Raw genomic sequence first — 22,888 nt, 5'->3', positions numbered from 1 at the left:
TGTGCATGCTTTAATTAATCTAATGTTGTCTTTGCATTTGTTATGGGAGTGACACCTAGGGGTTGTTTTATATCCCCAGATTCATCTCTTGAAGTTGGTTCTTGATACTTCGCAAGCAGGCTGTCACAAGGTAGTTTGCACCTGCCTTGCTTCCAGTTTAGTTTCATCAGCACCTCCATGACTCCCATGGGTGAAATAAACCCACTGAACATCCTTGGTCATTTTTGTATACTTTAAATATCCCCCATTAGTCTAAATTGGTACAGGTCCCAACACTTTAGTAAAATTCAATGGTAGGATGTACGGATGTTTAGCGAGCAGCCTCCTTTGTAGACTGACTGCATTTCTGTACTACCCCACCAATATGTGCTACCTGTTTTACCTCTTTCTGAGCACAAGTGATTGTTCCCTTTGATATCCCTACAGAGTGTTACACCCAGGTATTTGTATGAGATGACCCATTCCATCTGTGACACAGTTAAACTGTAGTCATTGGATAATAAATATTTTCCTTTTGTGAAGTGCAAAATTTTACATTTATGGATATGTAGGGGTATGCCACTTTGAAGTCTTAGAAAGATGAAATTGAATATTTGTGTAGCTTTTTTTAGGCAGTACTTCATTATAAGTAACTCGGTCATCTGCAAAAACTCTGAGGTTACTCTGTTAATATTGTCTGTAAGGTCATTAATGTGTAGCATCAACAGCAAGTGTCCCAAAACACCTCCCTTAGCACACCTGAAGTTACTTGAACAACTGTCGATGACTCTTAATCCAAGATGCCTTGCTGTATTGTCCCTATAGAGAAATCCTAAATACCATCACATATGTCATGCAAAGTCCTGTATGACTTTACTACTGATAATAAGTGTGGGTAAGGTACTGAGTCAATGCTTTTCAGAAGTCAAGAAATACTGCATAGATCTGACTAGGAAACATGAGTAGCCCCTGCACACATTTTTTTTGTAAGGACAGCAGTTCAAATTTCTGTTTAGCCACTTATTTTTAGTTTTTCTGCAGTTTCTCTGAAACTGTTTAGGCCAACTTTCAGGAGTGTTCCTTCTTGTGATCTCATCATTTCCTTTTATCCAGCATGTTGAAGCAGGAGGAGCAAGGAAAAAGTATACAAAAATGGTATTGGTTTGTTCCTGATGAATGGCATATAAAACTTAGAAAAACCACAGTTCATTTAATTCTGTGCTCAGCAGCACAAATCTGTCAGTAAGAATAGAGTACAGGGGAAACGAAATATGTAAAACGGGTTGTTCAAAATTCCTGAGTGCACATGTTGATCAGAACCTGAACCGGAAATGACATGTAATAGATGTTCTCAAATGCTTGAGGGCAGCAATATTTCTTTATGTGTAATTGCTGATTTTGGCGATGAAATCATTAGAATGTTAGCTCTGCATACTTTCAATTGTTGATGTCATGTGGAATAATTTTCTGAGATTATTCAATACAGACACCATGTATTCATTGGCCTGAGTTCTGTAGGAATAATGTGTGGTGTCCATCCTCAACTTCAAAAGCTAACTGGTGCTTTTCAATTATTATAATGTTGTTCTACCTAAGAACTGATGGAAGATGCTGTTAACATGTTACTTGAGTTGTTCCCTTTGTCAGCTTCACTATTATTGCGGAGGGAAATTACTATGAAATGGTAAATTCTACGCAGAATGAGTGAAATGGTACAAGGAAAGATACAAAAAATTAAAATTCTGAACACTGGATCATTTAATAATTACATAATAATTTTTTATCACTTTTGCACAGACATGAACAGAAGTTTTATACTTTATTTTCTTTTTGCAAAGAATTTATCCAAAGAGAAGAGTGGCACATCTAGAAGTTACTTTCTCAAGTTACATTTTAATGAAAAGTGTTCCCTTCCATGCATTCAGTATTGCTTTAGAGAAAACTAAGAATTTTCATGCTTTCACACTTCACCCTGTTTAGTGCTTCTGGCTAGTACATTAGCTCACAGCGGATATATTGGTTTTTGTCTGCTCTTGGGTCATGATATACACTATTTATCTCATAGATGAAATATTTAAAACAAAACACATAAGAAAATACATGTTTTGAGAAGTTGTGGTCACAGTATCAACTGTCTGAAAAGGCCACAATGATATGTTCTTGGATGTACACTGCAGATTACTGAGTTCTGCTTCCTGCGGTCTGAAGATTTTCTTCAAAATTAACAGTGCAGGAAAGGATAGATTGCTTCTCACCTATAAGATGACATGTTAAGTTGCAGAGAGGTGCAATTAAGAGATAGGCTTTTGGCCAAAGCCTTCGTCAGAAAAAGAAAGAGAAACACACACCTTTCATTCACACAAGCAACCGCACCTCATACACACATGACCACGAGCTCTGGCAGTTGTATGTGTGTGGTGTGCTTGCTTGTGTGAATGAACGATGAGCATTTCTCTTTTTTGTTCTGATGAAGGCTTTTACCAAAAACTTGTGTGTAAGTGTCATTTAATTGTGCCTGTCTGCAACTTAATGAGTCATCTTTACAGTAAGTAACAATCTATCTTTTCCTACATGGTTGAGATTCCAACTTGTTGAATAGATGTCTTAAAGATTCTCATGGATCAACACCACATATTGTTCTTACAGCATGTTTGTGAGCAATGGTGAACTATCTTTTTTCAAGTTGTCACCCCACAACTTTGTATTATATAAGTATGTTTTTACAAGGATAGGACAGATGGTTGTCTGTGGCCTTGTTAAAGGAATCATCCTGGTATTTGCCTGAAACAATTTGGGAACATCACAGAAAACCAAACTGAGGATGGCTGGACAGAGCAAACTCCATTCTTCCAAATATGGAACTGGACTGCCTCATTCAGTTGATCTCTACTGTACAATGCTATTATGATCACACTCAGTTTTCACAAGGAAACTTATAATATGAAACATAGCCTTGCGCTGCATTGCTGCACACAATACAGACACCCATTACTGGTTCTAGGACCATGAACATGGTGTCATGTCCCTTGCCCTGCCTTCTATTTGTCTGGAAATTTGACTCCTGGCTTGTACAAGTTCTTTTCTGACCCATGCACATCTCTGTATCTTCCCTTCAGTCTATCTATAAAACAGAGCGAGCATGCATGAGATGTTGAGCCCAGGAGAATGATATATTACTGTTATGAGCTATGGATTTTCACTTATGATTTTCTTGTAAAATCATTGCACTATGAACATATTTTATGTGACATGGTGTTGTAGTTGTCCCTTTTGTTATTAACCAAATTATGGGTACTTTAAATAGTATTTAACTGTGCAGTATGCATTACTTATGAAGTATGGTTTAGTTGCCTTTTGTTTCCATGATATTTTTCTTCTGTGTTGCTTGATAGAATATTCTATTTTGAGTTGTTTGTTTGTTTTGCCTTTGTGAGTGCAAGTCCAAACTGGGACTTGTTCCATGATTATGCATAGAACTATTTGCAGAATAATTATTAATGTTTTGTCTGAGATGCGCAATAGTTTGTTATGTCATAATGTGGTGCAGCAAGCATATTCAATTTTTTAAATAGTTCTTGACAGTGAGCGTGACTACTAATTTTAGTTATTATTCTTTTCTGCAGTTTGAAAATTTTCTCCAGGTTTTGTGCCTATGTTTCCCAGAAAAGAATCCCATAGCTACAAATTGATTGTAAGTAGGAGTAGTATGTCAACACAAAACATTGGCTGTTACAAACTGTTGACAGAACCCTGAGAGCATAACATACTGATGACATTCTTTTTGCCAGTATCTTTGTGTTAACGGTTAATATGCATCCCTGAATCCTGTATGATTATTCCAGAGTCTACAGGTTTATCATCAGTGCTTAGTGTAATGGGAAGTTGTTTCCCTTCTTTATACGGAACTGCAAGTTTGTTGTTTTATTGAGTTCAATAATGAACCTAACATAAATAAATTCATTTGGTAGTCCCCACTCTTACCTAAAAAGACTTTTAATTCCAAATGTCATCAAATTACATTGATCTGGCTCTGTTTACATTGTTTGCTGCACATTGTAGAAGGAAAAAAAAGAAAAGTTGTATGGTGGTCATGACATCAATTAACATTTACAAGACCAGTCAATTAGCATGGGCCTAGGAGAAGAGCCATTTATTCCATTTTTTAAAGCATTACTATCACATTTGTAATTGGTATATCTTCAAGGGTAACACATACCACAAACAGGGCTAGCTCCAAGCTTTATTTTTCATATTTACTTTAGTTCTTAGATACATTACAAATTTTAAAATACTGATGACAGAAAGTATAGTTATCCTCCCAAGAAAAAGTGCAAGTCGAGTTGTTGAGCAATTTCTTCCTCTTGGCCTTTCAAAATTTCTTACTCAACAAACGTGTAGTGAAATTGCAGAAAACTATGAAACTGACCTGACTTGGGTGTGATCCATTTAACACAGAGTTGAGGCCCAAGATATGCTTGGGCTTGGTCCACAAAGTGTTAAGCATGTATATATACATTGTAGCTCACATGAGAATAACTCAGTATACCTCTTTTCAGTGTCTGCGGGATTGGGAGGTTCCAGATGGGCACGATAGTGTGCGGGATCCTTTAAGCGTCGATAAAAAGGTGAGTGCACCTTTGCTTTTTTATTCTTCTTATGTTGCTGTGGATAATTACATTGCATAGCATAGAACAGTGATTTATTTATCTATTTATTTATTCTCATATAAAAATAAGAGATTTGTTTTGGATTTTGAACAAATGTTGCAGATTGTGTCATATCTTTTTGAAAAGGGCCACAAGAACACACTCTGTCTCAATTACTTATGAGTAACAATATTATGAAAAGGCAAGTTGCCTCTTACCATATAGCGGAGGTGCTGAGTCACAGATAGGCACAACAAAAAGACCATCAGAACTAAAGCTTTTGGCCCATAAGCCATAGTGCAGCTTCAGTTGCCCGAGGCTGCATTTGTGTGTGTGTGTGTGTGTGTGTGTGTGTGTGTGTGTGTGTGTGTGTGTGTGTGAGAGAGAGAGAGAGAGAGAGAGAGAGAGAGAGAGAGAGAGAGAAAGTTGCATTTGTGTGTGTGTGTGTGTAATTCTGTTTTCGACAAATGCTGTACTGGATGAAAGTGTTATTTGTGACAGTCTTCTTGTTGTTCCTATCTGCAACTCAGTATCTCCACCATATGGTGAGTCACAACTTTCCTTTTCATGATATTGTTACATTCCATCATGGATTTTCCATTTTTTGATCACTTGTGAGTGATATGGTTCAAAAATAATATGGTACAAATAAAAGGTATTCTGCTCCTCTCAGAGGTATTTTTTAGTACTATAAAACACTGATTAATAAGATACCCCCTCAAAGCAGCTTCCCTTCATAGATACTTTGGAAATTTGTTAAAAATTTTGAGCCCATGTCACCTCCACCAGTAGTATGATGCCATGCTAGGTGATAGACACAGTCTTTCCTAATGTTAAAAATATTTTCATTCTTTTTTTTAAATTAGTGAGCCACATTTACATTAAAATTAGTTTTACAGTTTTACAGTTTTAGTATTATATATTGGTGGCAGTTACAGTATTTTCTTACTCTTGAACATCCCTTTACATATTATGAGAGGAACTGCACAGAATCAAAACGCCTTTTCTTTTTTTCTTTTCATCTTTTGTTAAAAAAAAGTGTCAGCTACTGATGCACTAGTGCAAGATATGCTGTTCACTTTTGATCATAATTAAAAACTTATGATATTTGTTCTCATGGTATTAACTGGTTTCCTAATGTTTGGCATAAAAGGTCAATATGTTGCACCACATGTGAGGATGACCTGAAAAGTTCTTGGCCTGATAGTGGCAACGAAAATTCATGCTTCCAAAGATGTTTTACTTTCCAACATAATCTCCTCTAATATAAGTAAATTTCAACCAGTGGTGTTCCAATGCCATTATCCTCGCTCTGTAGTGTTCGTGTGGAAATGCTACAAAGTACCCATCTAGACCCCAGTGGCTATTTGGTTCAATGAAAAGCTCTGTCCAGCAAGGAATTTCTTCAGTTTTGAGAATAGATGGAAGTCCAGGAAAGACAAAGCTGGGAAATAGGGTGGAAGTTCCAGCACTTAATAGTCCAAATCCCTCAATTTCCCAATTGCCAAGACGCATTTGTGGGCAAGATGGAAGATGATTTTTTTCCTTCTTTAAACCTGGTCTATTTTCTTAACTGATTGCATCCAGTTTTGTTAGAAGTTGAGAGCAGTATTCTCCAGTTATTATGGTTTTACCTTTTTCAAGGTATCAAGCAACAAAATTCTTCTTACATCCCAAAACATTGACACCATGATCTTTCCTGCAGGCAATGTCCTTGCCCTCTTTAGAGATGAAGAAGCAGCTTTTGTCCACTGGATAGACTGCTGTTTGGATTTGGGTGTGTAGTGGTGAATCCGTGTTTCATCCACAGTCACGTCATTGCGAAAAGCCATTTCTGTTTCCTTAAAATGCACCACGCGTGTTTCGGAAAGTGTCATGCGAATATTTTTGTGACGTGCATTGAGCACATGACAACCATCTTTTTGCAAAGCGTTCTCATGTTCAGTTCCTGGTGCAAGATGTGACCAGTACATTTCTTTGATATTCATAGCACATTAACAATTTCATGCACCTTCATATGCTGATGTTCCAAAATCATATCATGCACTTTGTTGATAATTTCCAGTGTGCTTGCACGTTTTTGATGTCCTGTGCATAAACCATCTTGGACACTTTAACGACCACATTTAAGTGTGGCTGCACATTCCTCAATGGTATAAACTGAAGGTGAAGAGCTACCATAGACATTTACTAGCCACAAATGAATTTCAGTCAGTGTTAAACTTTCTTTTATGAAGCATTTGGTCACTTCACGATTCTTGATTTCCCCCCCGCCCCCCTTTTTTTTAACACTACATTCACCATAGCTGTTTCAAATGATGTACCTACAATCAGCTGCCACCTCGAATGACTTGCAATTTTATGTGGAGTCTACTAGCATGCATACCAACATGAGGGCACAATATCACGTGAGTAGTGCTGCGATCTCTGTGCAAGGCCCGGAACTATTCATACAGCCATTTTACAGGCAGTTGGGTCACCCAGTTTTTTCTGCATCATTATTATTATTAATTATTAAGTAATTGTCTGGAGAAGTTCTTGTTAAATGTAAACACTTCAGGTATAAAGGCGACAAAGCACTGTAAAGCAGAAGAGTCAATTCGTCGACAGGCACTCACAAAAAAGAAAGAAAACTCGTTAGCTTTTGGAGTAATCCTTTTTTAACTAGAGTATACATGCAAGTGTGGACATGCTCACACACATGTGCTCATGCTCTTACATGGCAGTGGCTGAACGAAAACAGTTAATGCTGCATTTTGGCAGGTGTATTAGGTTGGGGTGGGGTCTGTGCCAGTTGGGGGAGTAAATGGAGACAGGTGGATGGCAGGAAAGGGGGGGGGGGGTTTCTAGTGGGTGGCTAGCAGCTCAGAGGGAGAGGGGTTTGCCGGCTAGGACTGTAGGAGGGAGGGATGGCAGGTGCACCGGCTAGTCAAATGGTGCACAGTTGTCACAGCCAGTGGGGAGTGACACACACTGATGGTGATAAGGTGACATGAATTGGGCAGATGTCATTGGATGGAGGGAGGGGAAATTGTTTGGTGAAAGGTGTGGGGACAGTGGGTTACAGGAGACTGAGACTAGAACGATTACGGGAGCAAAGGATGTGTTGTGAGGATAGCTCCCATCTTTCTTGCTCAGAGAAGTTGGTCTTGGAGGGAAGGACCCAGGGTTGTTAAGCAGCCATTGAAATTGAGCATGTGCTCAGCTGTGTGTTGTGCCACTGGGTGGTCAGTTTTTTCCTCGGCCACAGTTTGTTGGAGAACAGCTGTTTGGTAGTCATACCAACATAAAAAAAACTGTGCAGTATTTGCAGTAGAGATGGTATAACATGGCTGCTGTCACAGGTGGTGTGGCCTCTGATGGGATAGGATAAGCCTGCAACCAGACTTCAGTAGGTAGTGCTGGGTCAGTGGATTTGGCAGGTCTTGCGCCTTGGTGTTCCACAGTGAGATGATCCATTAGTGGCAAGCATTTTGGAGAGGGAGTGGGAGTGGCACAGGGATGGACTGGGTACCTACACATCATCCTAGTCCAAACTGTGCTGCTCTGAACTCCATGCCACATGGGTCATATCCCTGTGGAAGACCTAGGTGCAAGACATGTCCAATCCTCCCACCCAGAACTTCCTCTCCAGTCTTATCATAGCCTTAATCCTATTCCCTCAGAGGCTGGGCCACCTGTGAAAACAGCCATTTCATGTATTATCTCTGGTGCTGTCATTGCACAGCTTTTTATATTGGTATGACTACCAACTAGTTGTCCACCAGGATCAACAGCCACTGCCAAACTTTGGCCAGGAACAAAGTCAACCACATGGTGGCACAACACACGGCTGGAGATAACAGCTCAATTTCAGTGGCTTCTTTACCTGGACCATCTGGATCCTCCTCTTCACCATCAGCTTCTCTCAACTACATAGATGGGAGTTACCCTCACAACACATCCTTCACTCCCATAATTCTCCTGGCCTCAGTCTCTGGTGACTCACTGTGCCCACACCTGCTATCTGACAGTTCCCCCTTCCTCCGTCCTGTCACTCCCTCGCAATTCAAGTCCCCACATCACCTTCAGCCTATGACACACCCCACTGTACCTGATAACTGTGCATCACATGCCTAGCGTGTGCACCTGCCACCCTTCCTTCCTGCATTCCTGGCTGGCAAACTGCGCATCCTCGGAGCCACTTCTCTCTCTCTCTCTCTCTCTCTCTCTCTCTCTCTCTCTCTCCCCCCTCCCTCCCTCCCCCCACCCTCCCTCCCCCCACCCTCCCTCCCCCCCTCCCTCCCTCCCTCCCTCCCTCCCTCCCTCCCTCCCTCCCTCCCTCCCTCCCTCCCATACCCATCCCAACTAACACAACCCCCACCCAAACCTAGTCCACCTGCTAAAATGCAGCACTAACATTGTGCGCCCAGCTTGCACCAGTGTAGGTAGGCATATGTGCTTATACAGTGTGAACATTAATAAAACTGACAAACTATAGGGAGAGGTTCCTGAGGAAATGGAGGGGAAAAGGTGTATGAACATGGGTCTGGAAATGCATTCTTGCCACAGTAGATGGCACTGACAAATGACAGCCCCTCTGACCACGTCATGTGTTCTTTGTCTATTGCAGGCTGTGAGATTGACGGAGCATACTGTAGGCAGCAGAATGGTCTGGTATTCATGTTGGGAACAAGCAGTGATGGTGTTTGTGTGTGGTCAAGCAGATGGAAATGGTAGAGAGGCAAAACCATTTCCTGACACATGTTCATAGGACCTTTTTCCTTCATTTCCAGTCAGGAATCCGTCCGTGCAATTTGTCAATGTTGTTAATGTTCATCCTGTGTGTGTGTGCGTGTGTGTGTGTGTGTGTGTGTGTGTGTGTGTGTGTGTGTGTGTGTGTGTGTGCGTGCGTGCGTGCATGCACATGCGTGTGTGTGTGTGAGAGAGAGAGATTGTCCAAAAGCTAGCAAGTTTTTACTTTCTCGTGTATGCCTGTCAACAACTCCAGGCTTCTAATTTTCGGTGAGTGGTATCCTTTACTCCTAAAGTATTTGTTGGATAACTGAATAGTTGAAGATAAAATTTATTTGATACTTGCTGGCAAATGGAATTGGATGTGTGAGCAGATTTTGGCCCAAGAATTTTGCCTTATGCATGCAGTGTGTGTTTAACAACCCTGTCTGTTCCTGTAAAAATGATCATTTAAATGAACACCCATAGAATGAAGAGTGATGAAGAGATATGGAGAACTGAGATTGACAAACCATATTGTTTATTAATTTGCAGTATCTATCTCAATTATAAAGTAAATATTTGGACATTATGATAATTTAAAACACCCACAGAATGAAGACTGACAAAGACATATATATGAGAACTAAGGCGGCAACCTTTTTTTGCTTATTACTTTGTGGTATCTATATTGACTGTAAAGTAAATATTCTGACATTATGTAGGATGCTTTGCATAACAGTTAACAATTATCAGTTTACCTGAAACAGACAGTCAAATGTTGACAGTAAGACTTGCTGAGCAACTGTGTACAGATTATAAAATTTATAAAAGAAACATAATCAATGCCTTAGACAGGTGTTTTGTAATGACTTGCTCAAAGAGCACTGGGAAGATAGTCACAAGACTTCACAGTGGTATTTGTGGAAAATATAAATTTTTGCATTTCTGTTCCTGTTGAGGATTTTGAACCATGGTCCTAAACAGAACCAAGAATATATATGAGAACAAAGGCTTTTGCAAGGCCACTATTGTATAAATCATTCTCAGACTTCTTGCCACTTCAATTCAGGGTAAAACCTTGAGCTTTTGAAGATTATCTGTATCATCTTTTTTAGAAGCAACTGACTGTCTTAACTGCTGTAGTGATGTAAGATGGCAGCTAGTGTAAAAATTCGTTGTGCGTCTCCGAGAAAAAGTGTGAATTTTGCCGTGAAAAAGAAAAATTGTGACAGTTGTAAGGATGAAATTACAAAGCTCAGCGAACGGGTGTCTAGTTTACAATTTATTATCAGTTCCTTGAAGATGGATATCAAGAAACTTAAAGAAGAAAAAAGTGAACAGAACATGAAAAACTCGTGCCATGAAAGTATGAATATGTCGGAGAATTGGATGGAAGTGAAGTACAAAAGACGCAAACAGATAATACAAGATACAGAAAACGGTGAAAGAAACATAAATGTAGTGAACAAAAATCACTTTCAAGCTCTTTCGACTACGGATTGTGAAAGTGAAGTTAACAGTGCGATTGTACCATGTGGAAAACCAAATGCCTTTGTGAATAAGGTAAAACATGGAATATTTCAGCAGCAGTTAAATAAAAGATCATATGCGAAAGTGCTCACGAAAGATCTTCCACCACTAAGCTGCTCTACTGAGACAATATCGACATGTGTTAGCAAAAAAGACATAATAAGTAGTGCCAAACAAGACTTCGCTTACTGCAAAGGTAGGCAGAAAACAGGTAATCTCGGAACACCAAGTACTGGTAAAATTGAACTGTATGCCGACAGCCAAGGACGAAATATAGCCACTGAATTTTGGTGAACAAGTAGTCAGAATTTTAATTTTAACTGTACAATAAAACCAGGAGCAAAATTCAGTGCGGCTACGTCAATGAGTCAAGAAAAAATTTCCTCATTGAGCAAAAAGGACTTTTCCATCTTCCTGGCGGAATCAAATGATATAGCTAGGAACAAAAAAAAAAAATCTCTTAATCTTGCTAAAAGAAAACTGTATGAGCTGAGAGGAACAAATGTTATTGTTTTTTCAGTGCCAACTTGATAGAATGGTCCTGTGTAAATAAAGAAATTGAAACTGCAAATAAAGAGATGCAAAATATTTGCAAGCTGTTTGAAAATGTAATGTTTGTGAACATCAGCAATTTAAGGAAAATATTTCACACAACACATGGTTCTCATCTAAATGTACTTGGAAAAAATGTAATAGTAACAAAAATTTTAGAACTTGTAAATAAATTCTCAAATGTGCAGTGTGATGATAGAAAAGTCATACCTCTCATGGACAGGAAGTATGTGTTACCTGTAGACTCCAATGTGAAATCTGCTGTCAGTGAAGCTACACCACTCCAAGACAAATGTGAAATTTTATTAATGCAAGTGAACACTCCAAATGTTAATAATTCACAGAAAGGCACAGCAGTTGTGGAACAACAAACACCAGAAATAAGTGAAACAGCAGCAGCACCATCATTATCAGCAGAAGCAGCAGCAGTAGCAGAACCAATGACTGAAGCAGCAACACAGCAATGCTTAAGGAGGAGCCAAAGGAAAAATACATCTGTGTCATTCAGTGATAATTTTTTATGGTTTCAAGCCTAGAAGGAAATAAAAATGTGAAAAACCAGCCTGCTAACTCACAGATAAGTTACAACAACATCCTATTTTTAAACATTCAGGGTCTTGAAAATAAAGTTGAAATTCTGGAGGAGTCATTGCCACAGAATAAGTATTCTTTCTTATGTGTATCAGAACATTGGCTTAAACCAGAACAAATACAGTACTATGTACCAGAAGGTTATAAACATGGAAACAGTTTTTGCAGATCTCAGTACCGTAATAGTGGTACTGTTATCTATGTTTCAAATGAAATAGAGTGTAGAGAACTAGATCTTAGTTGGGCATGTGTAGAGAAACACTTTGAAATTACCGGGATCATATGTGATGTAATGAAACTTATCATAGTATGTATCTACCATTCTCCTGACTCAGATGATAAAACTTCTTTAGATAATTTAGACAGTGTACTCTGCTACGTAACGAAATGGAAACAGTATGTAACTGTAATTGGGGGAGACTTTAATTCAAGCTTTGATGTTACGTGTAACAAACCCAGTGTAAATAAGTTACTGAATATGCTAAGGCAGCACAACTTCCATCATGTAAATTCAGAACCAACAAGACTACAAGTGTGCTTGGATAATGCTTTTGTCAACAGTGCACGTGGTATGTACTCCACCAAGGTAAAGGAATTTGTTTCCTCAGACCACTTCATGTTAACAGTAGAGTTAAGACATTTTATAAAAGGGGATGAGAGCAAGGCTGCACAAAAGTTAACAAAATCTAATACCTTAATATTAACAAAACACAATCTCATAAAACTAACACACCAGCTGAGCATAACAAACTGGGACAGATTATTTCAAAACTGTGATTCCAGTGCCCAAACAGTTTATGAAACATTCCACAATTACTTAACAGGTATTTTAAAAGCCCATCTTGTTCAAAAGATATACCATAAAACAAGAAAGGGTAAATTTTGGTACACCAAAGAACTGGAGGATCTAAAAAATAAGCTACTGCTGTTGAAGCGCCTTGCTAAAGTAAACAATTCTAATGAAATTAAGGATCTAAAAAAAATCACAAAGAAACTGTATAAGAAAGAGTTGCAATTGGCAAAACAAAGATACAGCACAAATTTCATAAAAAATAGTAAAAACCAATGCAAAACAGCATGGTCAGTAATTAATACTGTTAAAGGTGAAGTCAGAATCTTTGACAAGACAGTCCCAATACCAGCAGATACATTCAATAAATATTTTGTAAGCTGTGCTGATGATATCAAAAAGCTGATCAGTAAACCCAATGTAACATGTATAGATTATCTTAAGAGAGCAAACCTAAATCATAATAGGGCCAGATCATCATTGAAACACTTCAAATAGGTATGCCAACATGAAGTTCTTAAAATAGTCAAAGAAATGAAAAATTCATACAGTACAGATATTTTTAATATGTCAAACAATCTACTGAAAGAAATTATACATTACATTGCAGCTCCATTAACATATTCTATAAACCTGTGTCTCATAGAAGGGTTTTTTCCTGATCCTCTCAAACTATCCAAGGTAACTCCAGTCTTTAAGAAGGGTGTCAAATCATATCCTGCAAACTACAGACCAATTTCACTAATTCCAGTACTAGGAAAAGTCTTTGAAGGCATAATATATAAGCAGATGTATGAGTACCTAGAACTAAATGGTATGTTAAGTGCATCACAGTTTGGTTACAGAAAAGGAAGGTCAGCTATACATGCCATAGAGCTCTTAGTCAGAGACATTCTAGCAGCATTTGAGGACCATGCGCACACACAGGTAACCTTATGTGATCTGAGCAAAGCTTTTGACTGTGTTGACCACTCACTTTTGCTCTCTAAACTTGAGTACTATGGAATATGTGATAAAAGTTTAAAACTCATCAAATCATACCTCAAGAAAAGGAAACAGGTGGTGAGTTCAGGAAGTCATCTGTCAAACATACTCGAGGTTCAACACGGAGTGCCACAGGGATCTAAATTGGGACCACTTCTTTTCCTTGTACACATAAATGACTTACCAGGAAATATAGATCTAAAGACATATATGTATGCAGATGACACAACTTTTCTATCTGTAAACCATGTACTTGATAACCTTGTAAGTGATATGAAATTGGCAAAGGAAAATGCAACATCATGGTTTAATGCCAATGGTCTGCTATTAAATGAGGAAAAGACCCAGAATATGTGGTTCAGTCTATCAAAGACTACAAAAATAGAAAACAAAAGGCAATGTTTTTAGGTATTGTACTTGACAACAGTCTAAAATGGAACTCTCATGTTGATCACATAGTGCTTAGGTTGTCAAGAGTTATATATTTGTTGAAGAGACTGATGTGTTGTGTGACATTTGAGTACGTAAGGACAGCGTACTTTGCCTTTTTTCAATCTGTTTTAAGGTATGGGTTAATACTCTGGGGAAACAGCAGAAAAATAAATGAAATTATGGTGATCCAGAAGAAAGCAATCAGAGTAATGGCTAAGGTAGATAATAGAACACATTGTAAACCATTGTTCATTAAATATAAAATTTTAACAGTTATTAATTTATATATTCTTGACAGTGTTAACTACATACTTGCTGAACTACCTAATTTAAGTGTAACAAATGAAAGGCATGACTACTATACAAGAACGTGTACTTCTCTGCTGTTGCCACAAAACAGATTAGCTAAAACTAACAATAGTCATAAGTATATGGCAATTAAAATATATAACAAATTGTCTAAAAATGGGTCAATCAAGCCTGACAAATTATTTAAAGACAATGTTGATAACTTCTTGTTAACTAATCCATTCTATTCATTAGAAGAATTTTTAGAAATGCCCAATATCAACTTAAATATGTAAAAATTTATTTTGTAAAATTAATAGGTTAAGTGAACTGACGAAGTCTATTGCATGTTATAATGCTGAATGACCAATAAAGAATCTGAATCTGAATCTGGATGACCTTGTATAGCCTGTAGATGACTTCCGTCAGTTAGTAATTATGTAATGCTATTGCAGAAGTTGTCAGCATTAGCACTGGTGGTGCCAAAACTCTCACAGTAGCGTAATCCAATTGAAATGAATCTATTTGCTTCTTTCCTGCACCAAGAGCTTGTTTATTATCTCAGCAAGTTAATTGCATTAGGATACTTCTTACATAGTTGATTTAAAGGTGCACCCACAAAATGCGGCCTTCTCTCTGTTCAACTTCGTGCATGCACTTAAGTTTCCAATAGTGCATCCATGCATGCACATTTGTGCATAAAGAATTCCATATAAAAGGGAGCCCATGCAGAAAAGCACATTGCTTCTTGGAATCAGTGCACTATTTAGAAGCCAACAGGCAGCTGGAGTCCATGTGAGTTTTATTGTGCGGTTTATTGAGGCTATGCTGTAAAGGCCATTTATGTGCAATATTATCTGTTGGCTTGAAAGAAAGCACACTGAAATCTACAAGACAAGTACAGACAAGGGGAAGTTGTATGGAATGCCATTTCTAAACTTTTTTGAACAAAAATGATGCCATGAATGTCAAGTATTAGTTAAAGTCTGATTATATTCATGTAAAGACTTAAAACAATGTAAGGCTTGAAGCAGGAAAACGGACAAGAATAATAAAAAGAAGCCTAAAAATCAGTGGAAGGTCTATATGAAAACCGTGGTGAAATGTTCATGCTGTGGTAACACAATAGCATAACTGGGGAGCCAGATGTCTGGAAAAAAAAAAAAGATGGGTTATGTGTAGCTCCTTTGCAAATTCCGAGGAACTGAAATGAAGGTCACACTGATTATGAAAAAACTACAAAATAGGAGAACATAACCTCCATCTTAGCATATTCTGGCATGGATGACATTAATTTTTCAAGACAGAGGTTGTTAATCTACATATAAGCTTTCATGATTAAAGATCTGTAAACAACTTATTTACAAAATGAAATGCAAATGATACATTGAAAGCTAATTAACCTTCACATAATGACTAAGAATCTCCAGAATGAGATTTTCACTCTGCAGCAGAGTGTGCACTGATATGAAACTTCCTGGCAGATTAAAACTGTGTGCCCGACCAAGACTCGAGCTCGGGACCTTTGCCTTTCACGGGCAAGTGCTCTACCATCTGAGCTACCGAAGCACGACTCACTCCTGGTCCTCACAGCTTTACTTCTGCCAGTATCTCATCTCCTACCTTCCTGCTAGTTCTGCAGGTTCGCAGGAGAGCTTCTGTAAAGTTTGGAAGGTAGGAGATGAGATACTGGCAGAAGTAAAGCTGTGAGGACCGGGTGTGAGTTGTGCTTTGGTAGCTCAGATACTAGAGCACTTGCCCGCGAAAGGCAAAGGTCTTCAGTTCAATTCTTGGTCAGGCACACAGTTTTAATCTGCCAGGAAGTTTCACTGAGAATCTCCCTTAAGTATTTCTCAGTTTCAGGAATAACCCATGAAATTATTTGTTATGAACTAAGAAATAAATAGTTCTAACTGGTACGCCTATATATCACCAGTTACCAGCTAATGAAATGTTATTGACTGCCTATTATCACTGCAGTTTCCAAAGAAGAAAATCTAAAACCTCTCTGTGACCACATTCTGAAATTTGTGAAATTGTTATCACATTGCATTTCTCGTAACTCTCTTATTTAGATGCTTTTTTTTTATGCACAGGCATCTTCATGTTTCTTTTCCCATCACTGTATCGCCACAATAAACACAGCACAAACTCCCAAGCCAAGAAGGGAAAACAAACAGTGGCAACATAACATCCATGCGTATACACGTTCCTTCCACAAATTTTTGGGCATATGTTTTTAATTTGCTTTGTTCGTGATTGCACATGAAGAAAGAGACATCATGTGGAGATACCTTAATTGTCCAGCTTTATCCAGTGAACATAAAAGAATATTCTCATCTGATGTAATCAGCATTGACAGGAATTTAAATTTTATCAGTTGAAATCAGCAAATTTTATTAGTAATTACACTCTTTAACATAAGAGCCACAGAGCCACCCCCCAACTTGTTGGTGGTTGACTGTCATTCAATAACTGCACCTTCATAGCAGTGTCTTTCCTACTTCTCATTATTTGGAAAATTTTATTAAATTTGGTGTCACAGTCTACTGCAGTCTACTACACCTACTACACACATCATGCTGTTTTTCTCCATGCGGCATATTCCTTAGAACTTGCAGCCCCTTCTTCTTTGCATAGCACTCATTTGCCATCTGAAGTGTTGATATTCATATGGCTGCTTCTCTTTTCTTGAAAGGTTTCTTTAATTTTCCAACAGGTGGTATGTCTCTCCCACAAACATATCTGCTTGTCCTCAAGTCATCCCTCCTCTGCTATTTTCCACATCTTGTCATCTCATTTTTTGTACCTTGTTTTCTATCCAGCTTGTTTCATTTTTTTAATTTCTATATTTTCTTGTGCATCAATAAAATTCAGTATCTCATGTGTTATCCAAGAAGTTTTACTGGGCCTTGCCTTTTTGTGTATTGTAACTTCTGCCTTCACTATTTCATCTCTGAGCTACAGATTTGTCTTGTATTTTATTCTGTTTCTGTGTCCATCAATAGTTGCCTAATGCTCCCTTTGAAACTATCAACAATCTGTGATTCCTTGGTCAGTAGTATTACACCTAGGTATTTGATGAACAATGTGACACTCCGAAGATGTTCACTGTGGCTCCTATAATCTTGTAGTATTGAGCTCTTTCTGTTGTTCTAATACCAAGTGTTTTTTGTTACACTGAGCACCATCAGGGTCTTTAGTGACCCCAACGGAATTTATTTTTTATTAAGGATAGTTTTAATAATGGTATAATAAAATCACATTCCTTATTTTTTCCACAATCTAAAACATGATGTCAGTGACATTACATTAAATTAAAATGTGTATTTTTTTAAATTTATTTCTTTCCATAAAATTTACAAAAGATTCTCATGAAACTACAAACATTTTTGATTAAATTCCAAATTGACATTTATGATGCATTACACTTACAGCAATAAATTGCAGAGTGGTTTTTACACACAGAACATCCACATTTTGAACAATTAATGGTGAATTTTCTATCCTCAGACCTTTTACAAAATGGACACCTTCCTCTTTTTTTTTTGTCTGTACTGTTGATGGAGGTACTGGGGAAATAATTTTGTCTGGTTTTCTTCCGACGAGCTGCTTTCCTAATTCTATGAGAAATGTCCATCTCTTGTAGTTGGTCCTTCCTGCCCAGTCTGGTGTAAGATGTAGCCATATGATAAATGCATTCAGTGTGCTGATATCAATCATGTTGTAAAATACCACCACTGGCCACCTTTTGCTCATCCTCTTTGTAGTGTACATTCTAACCAGCTTTTCCATGGTATCTATTCCTGATTTTGTTTTATTATAATCCAGAATCATAACTGGCTTGCATTCTGTTGTTACATTTCTGCCACTGTTTTCTAAACCTTTCACCATATTAAAGCAACTCTCTTGCCTTGACCAACTTCACGAGATTCATTTTCTTGTCGACCAGTGTAGACTTGGAGATTGAGAACGTAAGATGTTGCACTATCACATACAGCCCATAATTTCAACCCATATTTTCCTGGTTTTGAAGGAATATATTGCCAAAATGGACATCTACCACGAAATGCCACAAGTTGTTCATCAATTGTTACGTTGCTGTGAGGAACATATACTTTTTGAAATGTGTGTACCCACATTTCAAATATTTCTGTAATGGGAGCCAGCTTGTCAGGAGCATGGTTATGACATCTCACATCTGCATCATCAAATCAGATGCACCTTGAAATTTGCGTAAAGCGATTTCTAGCCATTGCTTCACTAAAAATGGGTCTATCATCCTCTTTGTTCCACAGATGTGTAACTGCTTCATTATGGGCCTTGTAAGCACCTGCTAGGATCAAGACACCGATAAAGCACTTCAGTTCAGTGGCATCTACTGGTTTCCATTTACTACCGTAAACAAGACTACCCTCTTTGTTAGTCCACTTTAGAATTACATCAACAATGTTTCTCCTAAGAAACAACTGAAATGCTGGTACTACGGAGTTTACATTTTTCACTGCAAATTTTGTTGGACCTGGCTTTACTCGCATAATGTTCCATCTCTTTTCTCTTCCACAAGCTCTTCTCAACTCGTGTTTGTGCCACAATTCTTCTTTGTTTTTAGACCTACATAAAATAAAAAAAATAAAAAATACAAAGGGTATATCTTGGCGCTAGACCCTAATGCCCATTTACAAAAATACAATGTGTACTTACATATAACAGTCAGAAGTATGTGTTACTTCCTGCTCAGGCTGGACATACATGCTGACCAAATCTTCTTCTGAATTTCCGTCTGATTGAGGTCTATTCTCTTCTAAGCGTCAATTTCTCCATCACTGCATGAGACATCAGAAACTATATCGCTGATATCACTACTTGATTCTCCAGATAGAGGATTGTCCTGCAGTAATATTTCAAGCACTTCATCTTCGGAGGAAAGGTGACGAGACTTTTCCACTAAATGCAACACACAAAATAGTAGTCTCCACTTGTATGGAACAAATAACTGTCGGCTTGTAAAGTATTGGCAACAATCACACGTTACAACAATATTTAAAAGAATAAAATAAAGGAAATACAGCAACAGTTATGGATTCAATGCAGAATTATTGGGTAATAATACTGCAAGAGAGAAATGGGGTCGCATTTAACCCTAATGGTATTCAGTGGTTCTTTCTCGATTTTCTGCAAAACTAAATATTTTCAAAAAGTTATATTAATATATAATGAACCCCCCCCCCCATGAACCATGGACCTTGCCGTTGGTGGGGAGGCTTGCGTGCCTCAGCGATACAGATAGCCGTACCGTATGTGCAACCACAACGGAGGGGTATCTGTTGAGAGGCCAGACAAACGTGTGGTTCCTGAAGAGGGGCAGCAGCCTTTTCAGTAGTTGCAAGGGCAACAGTCTGGATGATTGACTGATCTGGCCTTGTAACAATAACCAAAACGGCCTTGCTGTGCTGGTACTGCGAACGGCTGAAAGCAAGGGGAAACTACAGCCGTAATTTTTCCCGAGGGCATGCAGCTTTACTGTATGATTACATGATGATGGCGTCCTGTTGGGTAAAATATTCCGGAGGTAAAATAGTCCCCCATTCGGATCTCCGGGCGGGGACTACTCAAGAGGATGTCGTTATCAGGAGAAAGAAAACTGGCGTTCTACGGATCGGAGCGTGGAATGTCAGATCCCTTAATCGGGCAGGTAGGTTAGAAAATTTAAAAAGGGAAATGGATAGGTTGAAGTTAGATATAGTGGGAATTAGTGAAGTTCGGTGGCAGGAGGAACAAGACTTCTGGTCAGGTGACTACAGGGTTATAAACACAAAATCAAATAGGGGTAATGCAGAAGTAGGTTTAATAATGAATAGGAAAATAGGAATGCGGGTAAGCTACTACAAACAGCATAGTGAACGCATTATTGTGGCCAAGATAGATACGAAGCCCACGCCTACTACAGTAGTACAAGTTTATATGCCAACTAGCTCTGCAGATGACGAAGAAATTGAAGAAATGTATGATGAAATAAAAGAAATTATTCAGATTGTGAAGGGAGACGAAAATTTAATAGTCATGGGTGACTGGAATTCGAGTGTAGGAAAAGGGAGAGAAGGAAACATAGTAGGTGAATATGGATTGGGGGACAGAAATGAAAGAGGAAGCCGCCTGGTCGAATTTTGCACAGAGCACAACATAATCATAACTAACACTTGGTTTAAGAATCATGAAAGAAGGTTGTATACATGGAAGAACCCTGGAGATACTAAAAGGTATCAGATAGATTATATAATGGTAAGACAGAGATGTAGGAACCAGGTTATAAATTGTAAGACATTTCCAGGGGCAGATGTGGACTCTGACCACAATCTATTGGTTATGACCTGTAGATTAAAACTGAAGAAACTGCAAAAAGGTGGGAATTTAAGGAGATGGGACCTGGATAAACTAAAAGAACCAGAGGTTGTACAGAGATTCAGGGAGAGCATAAGGGAGCAATTGACAGGAATGGGGGAAATAAATACAGTAGAAGAAGAATGGGTAGCTTTGAGGGATGAAGTAGTGAAGGCAGCAGAGGATCAAGTAGGTAAAAAGACGAGGGCTAGTAGAAATCCTTGGGTAACAGAAGAAATATTGAATTTAATTGATGAAAGGAGAAAATATAAAAATGCAGTAAGTGAAACAGGCAAAAAGGAATACAAACGTCTCAAAAATGAGATCGACGGGAAGTGCAAAATGGCTAAGCAGGGATGGCTAGAGGACAAATGTAAGGATGTAGAGGCCTATCTCACTAGGGGTAAGATAGATACTGCCTACAGGAAAATTAAAGAGACCTTTGGGGATAAGAGAACGACTTGTATGAATATCAAGAGCTCAGATGGAAACCCAGTTCTAAGCAAAGAAGGGAAAGCAGAAAGGTGGAAGGAGTATATAGAGGGTCTATACAAGGGCGATGTACTTGAGGACAATATTATGGAAATGGAAGAGGATGTAGATGAAGATGAAATGGTAGATATGATACTGCGTGAAGAGTTTGACAGAGCACTGAAAGACCTGAGTCGAAACAAGGCCCCCGGAGTAGACAATATTCCATTGGAACTACTGACGGCCGTGGGAGAGCCAGTCCTGACAAAACTCTACCATCTGGTGAGCAAGATGTATGAAACAGGCGAAATACCCTCAGACTTCAAGAAGAATATAATAATTCCAATCCCAAAGAAAGCAGGTGTTGACAGATGTGAAAATTACCGAACTATCAGCTTAATAAGTCACAGCTGCAAAATACTAACACGAATTCTTTACAGACGAATGGAAAAACAAGTAGAAGCCAACCTCGGGGAAGATCAGTTTGGATTCCGTAGAAACACTGGAACACGTGAGGCAATACTGACCTTACGACTTATCTTAGAAGAAAGATTAAGGAAAGGCAAACCTACATTTCTAGCATTTGTAGACTTAGAGAAAGCTTTTGACAATGTTGACTGGAATACTCTCTTTCAAATTCTAAAGGTGGCAGGGGTAAAATACAGGGAGCGAAAGGCTATTTACAATTTGTACAGAAACCAGATGGCAGTTATAAGAGTCGAGGGACATGAAAGGGAAGCAGTGGTTGGGAAGGGAGTAAGACAGGGTTGTAGCCTCTCCTCGATGTTGTTCAATCTGTATATTGAGCAAGCAGTAAAGGAAACAAAAGAAAAATTCGGAGTAGGTATTAAAATTCATGGAGAAGAAATAAAAACTTTGAGGTTCGCCGATGACATTGTAATTCTGTCAGAGACAGCAATGGACTTGGAAGAGCAGTTGAATGGAATGGACAGTGTCTTGAAAGGAGGATATAAGATGAACATCAGCAAAAGCAAAACAAGGATAATGGAATGTAGTCTAATTAAGTCGGGTGATGCTGAGGGAATTAGATTAGGAAATGAGGCACTTAAAGTAGTAAAGGAGTTTTGCTATTTGGGGAGCAAAATAACTGATGATGGTCGAAGTAGAGAGGATATAAAATGTAGGCTGGCAATGGCAAGGAAAGCGTTTCTGAAGAAGAGAAATTTGTTAACATCCAGTATTGATTTAAGTGTCAGGAAGTCATTTCTGAAAGTATTCGTATGGAGTGTAGCCATGTATGGAAGTGAAACATGGACGATAAATAGTTTGGACAGGAAGAGAATAGAAGCTTTTGAAATGTGGTGCTACAGAAGAATGCTAAAGATTAGATGGTTAGATCACATAACTAATGAGGAAGTATTGAATAGGATTGGGGAGAAGAGAAGTTTGTGGCACAACTTGACCAGAAGAAGGGATCGGTTGGTAGGACATGTTCTGAGGCAGCAAGGGATCACCAATTTAGTATTGGAGGGCAGCGTGGAGGGTAAAAATCGTAGAGGGAGACCAA

At 38.5% G+C, this 22,888-nt stretch overlaps 1 protein-coding gene across 11 annotated transcripts in view; it reads left to right on the top strand.

Annotated features, from left to right (window-relative positions):
- LOC124717006 (zinc finger protein 239-like) overlaps positions 1–22,888 on the top strand; it is a 303,476-nt gene that overhangs the window by 74,673 nt on the left and 205,915 nt on the right. For 9 of the 11 annotated variants that reach the window (XR_007005695.1, XM_047243641.1, XM_047243636.1 and 6 more), the window contains one exon: positions 4,536–4,604. The exons of the other annotated variants lie outside the window; for them this stretch is intronic. Coding sequence is in view for 7 of the 9 variants with exons in the window: in XM_047243641.1 (XP_047099597.1) it covers positions 4,536–4,604 (69 nt within the window). In the remaining 2 variants the exon portion in view is untranslated. The remainder of the gene's footprint in view (positions 1–4,535; positions 4,605–22,888) is intronic. 11 annotated transcript variants of the gene reach the window in all.

Source organism: Schistocerca piceifrons, chromosome 9 (assembly GCF_021461385.2).
Source record: "Schistocerca piceifrons isolate TAMUIC-IGC-003096 chromosome 9, iqSchPice1.1, whole genome shotgun sequence".
NCBI classification, from domain to species: Eukaryota; Metazoa; Arthropoda; class Insecta; order Orthoptera; family Acrididae; genus Schistocerca; species Schistocerca piceifrons.
This window is presented reverse-complemented; position numbering and strand designations above follow the sequence as displayed.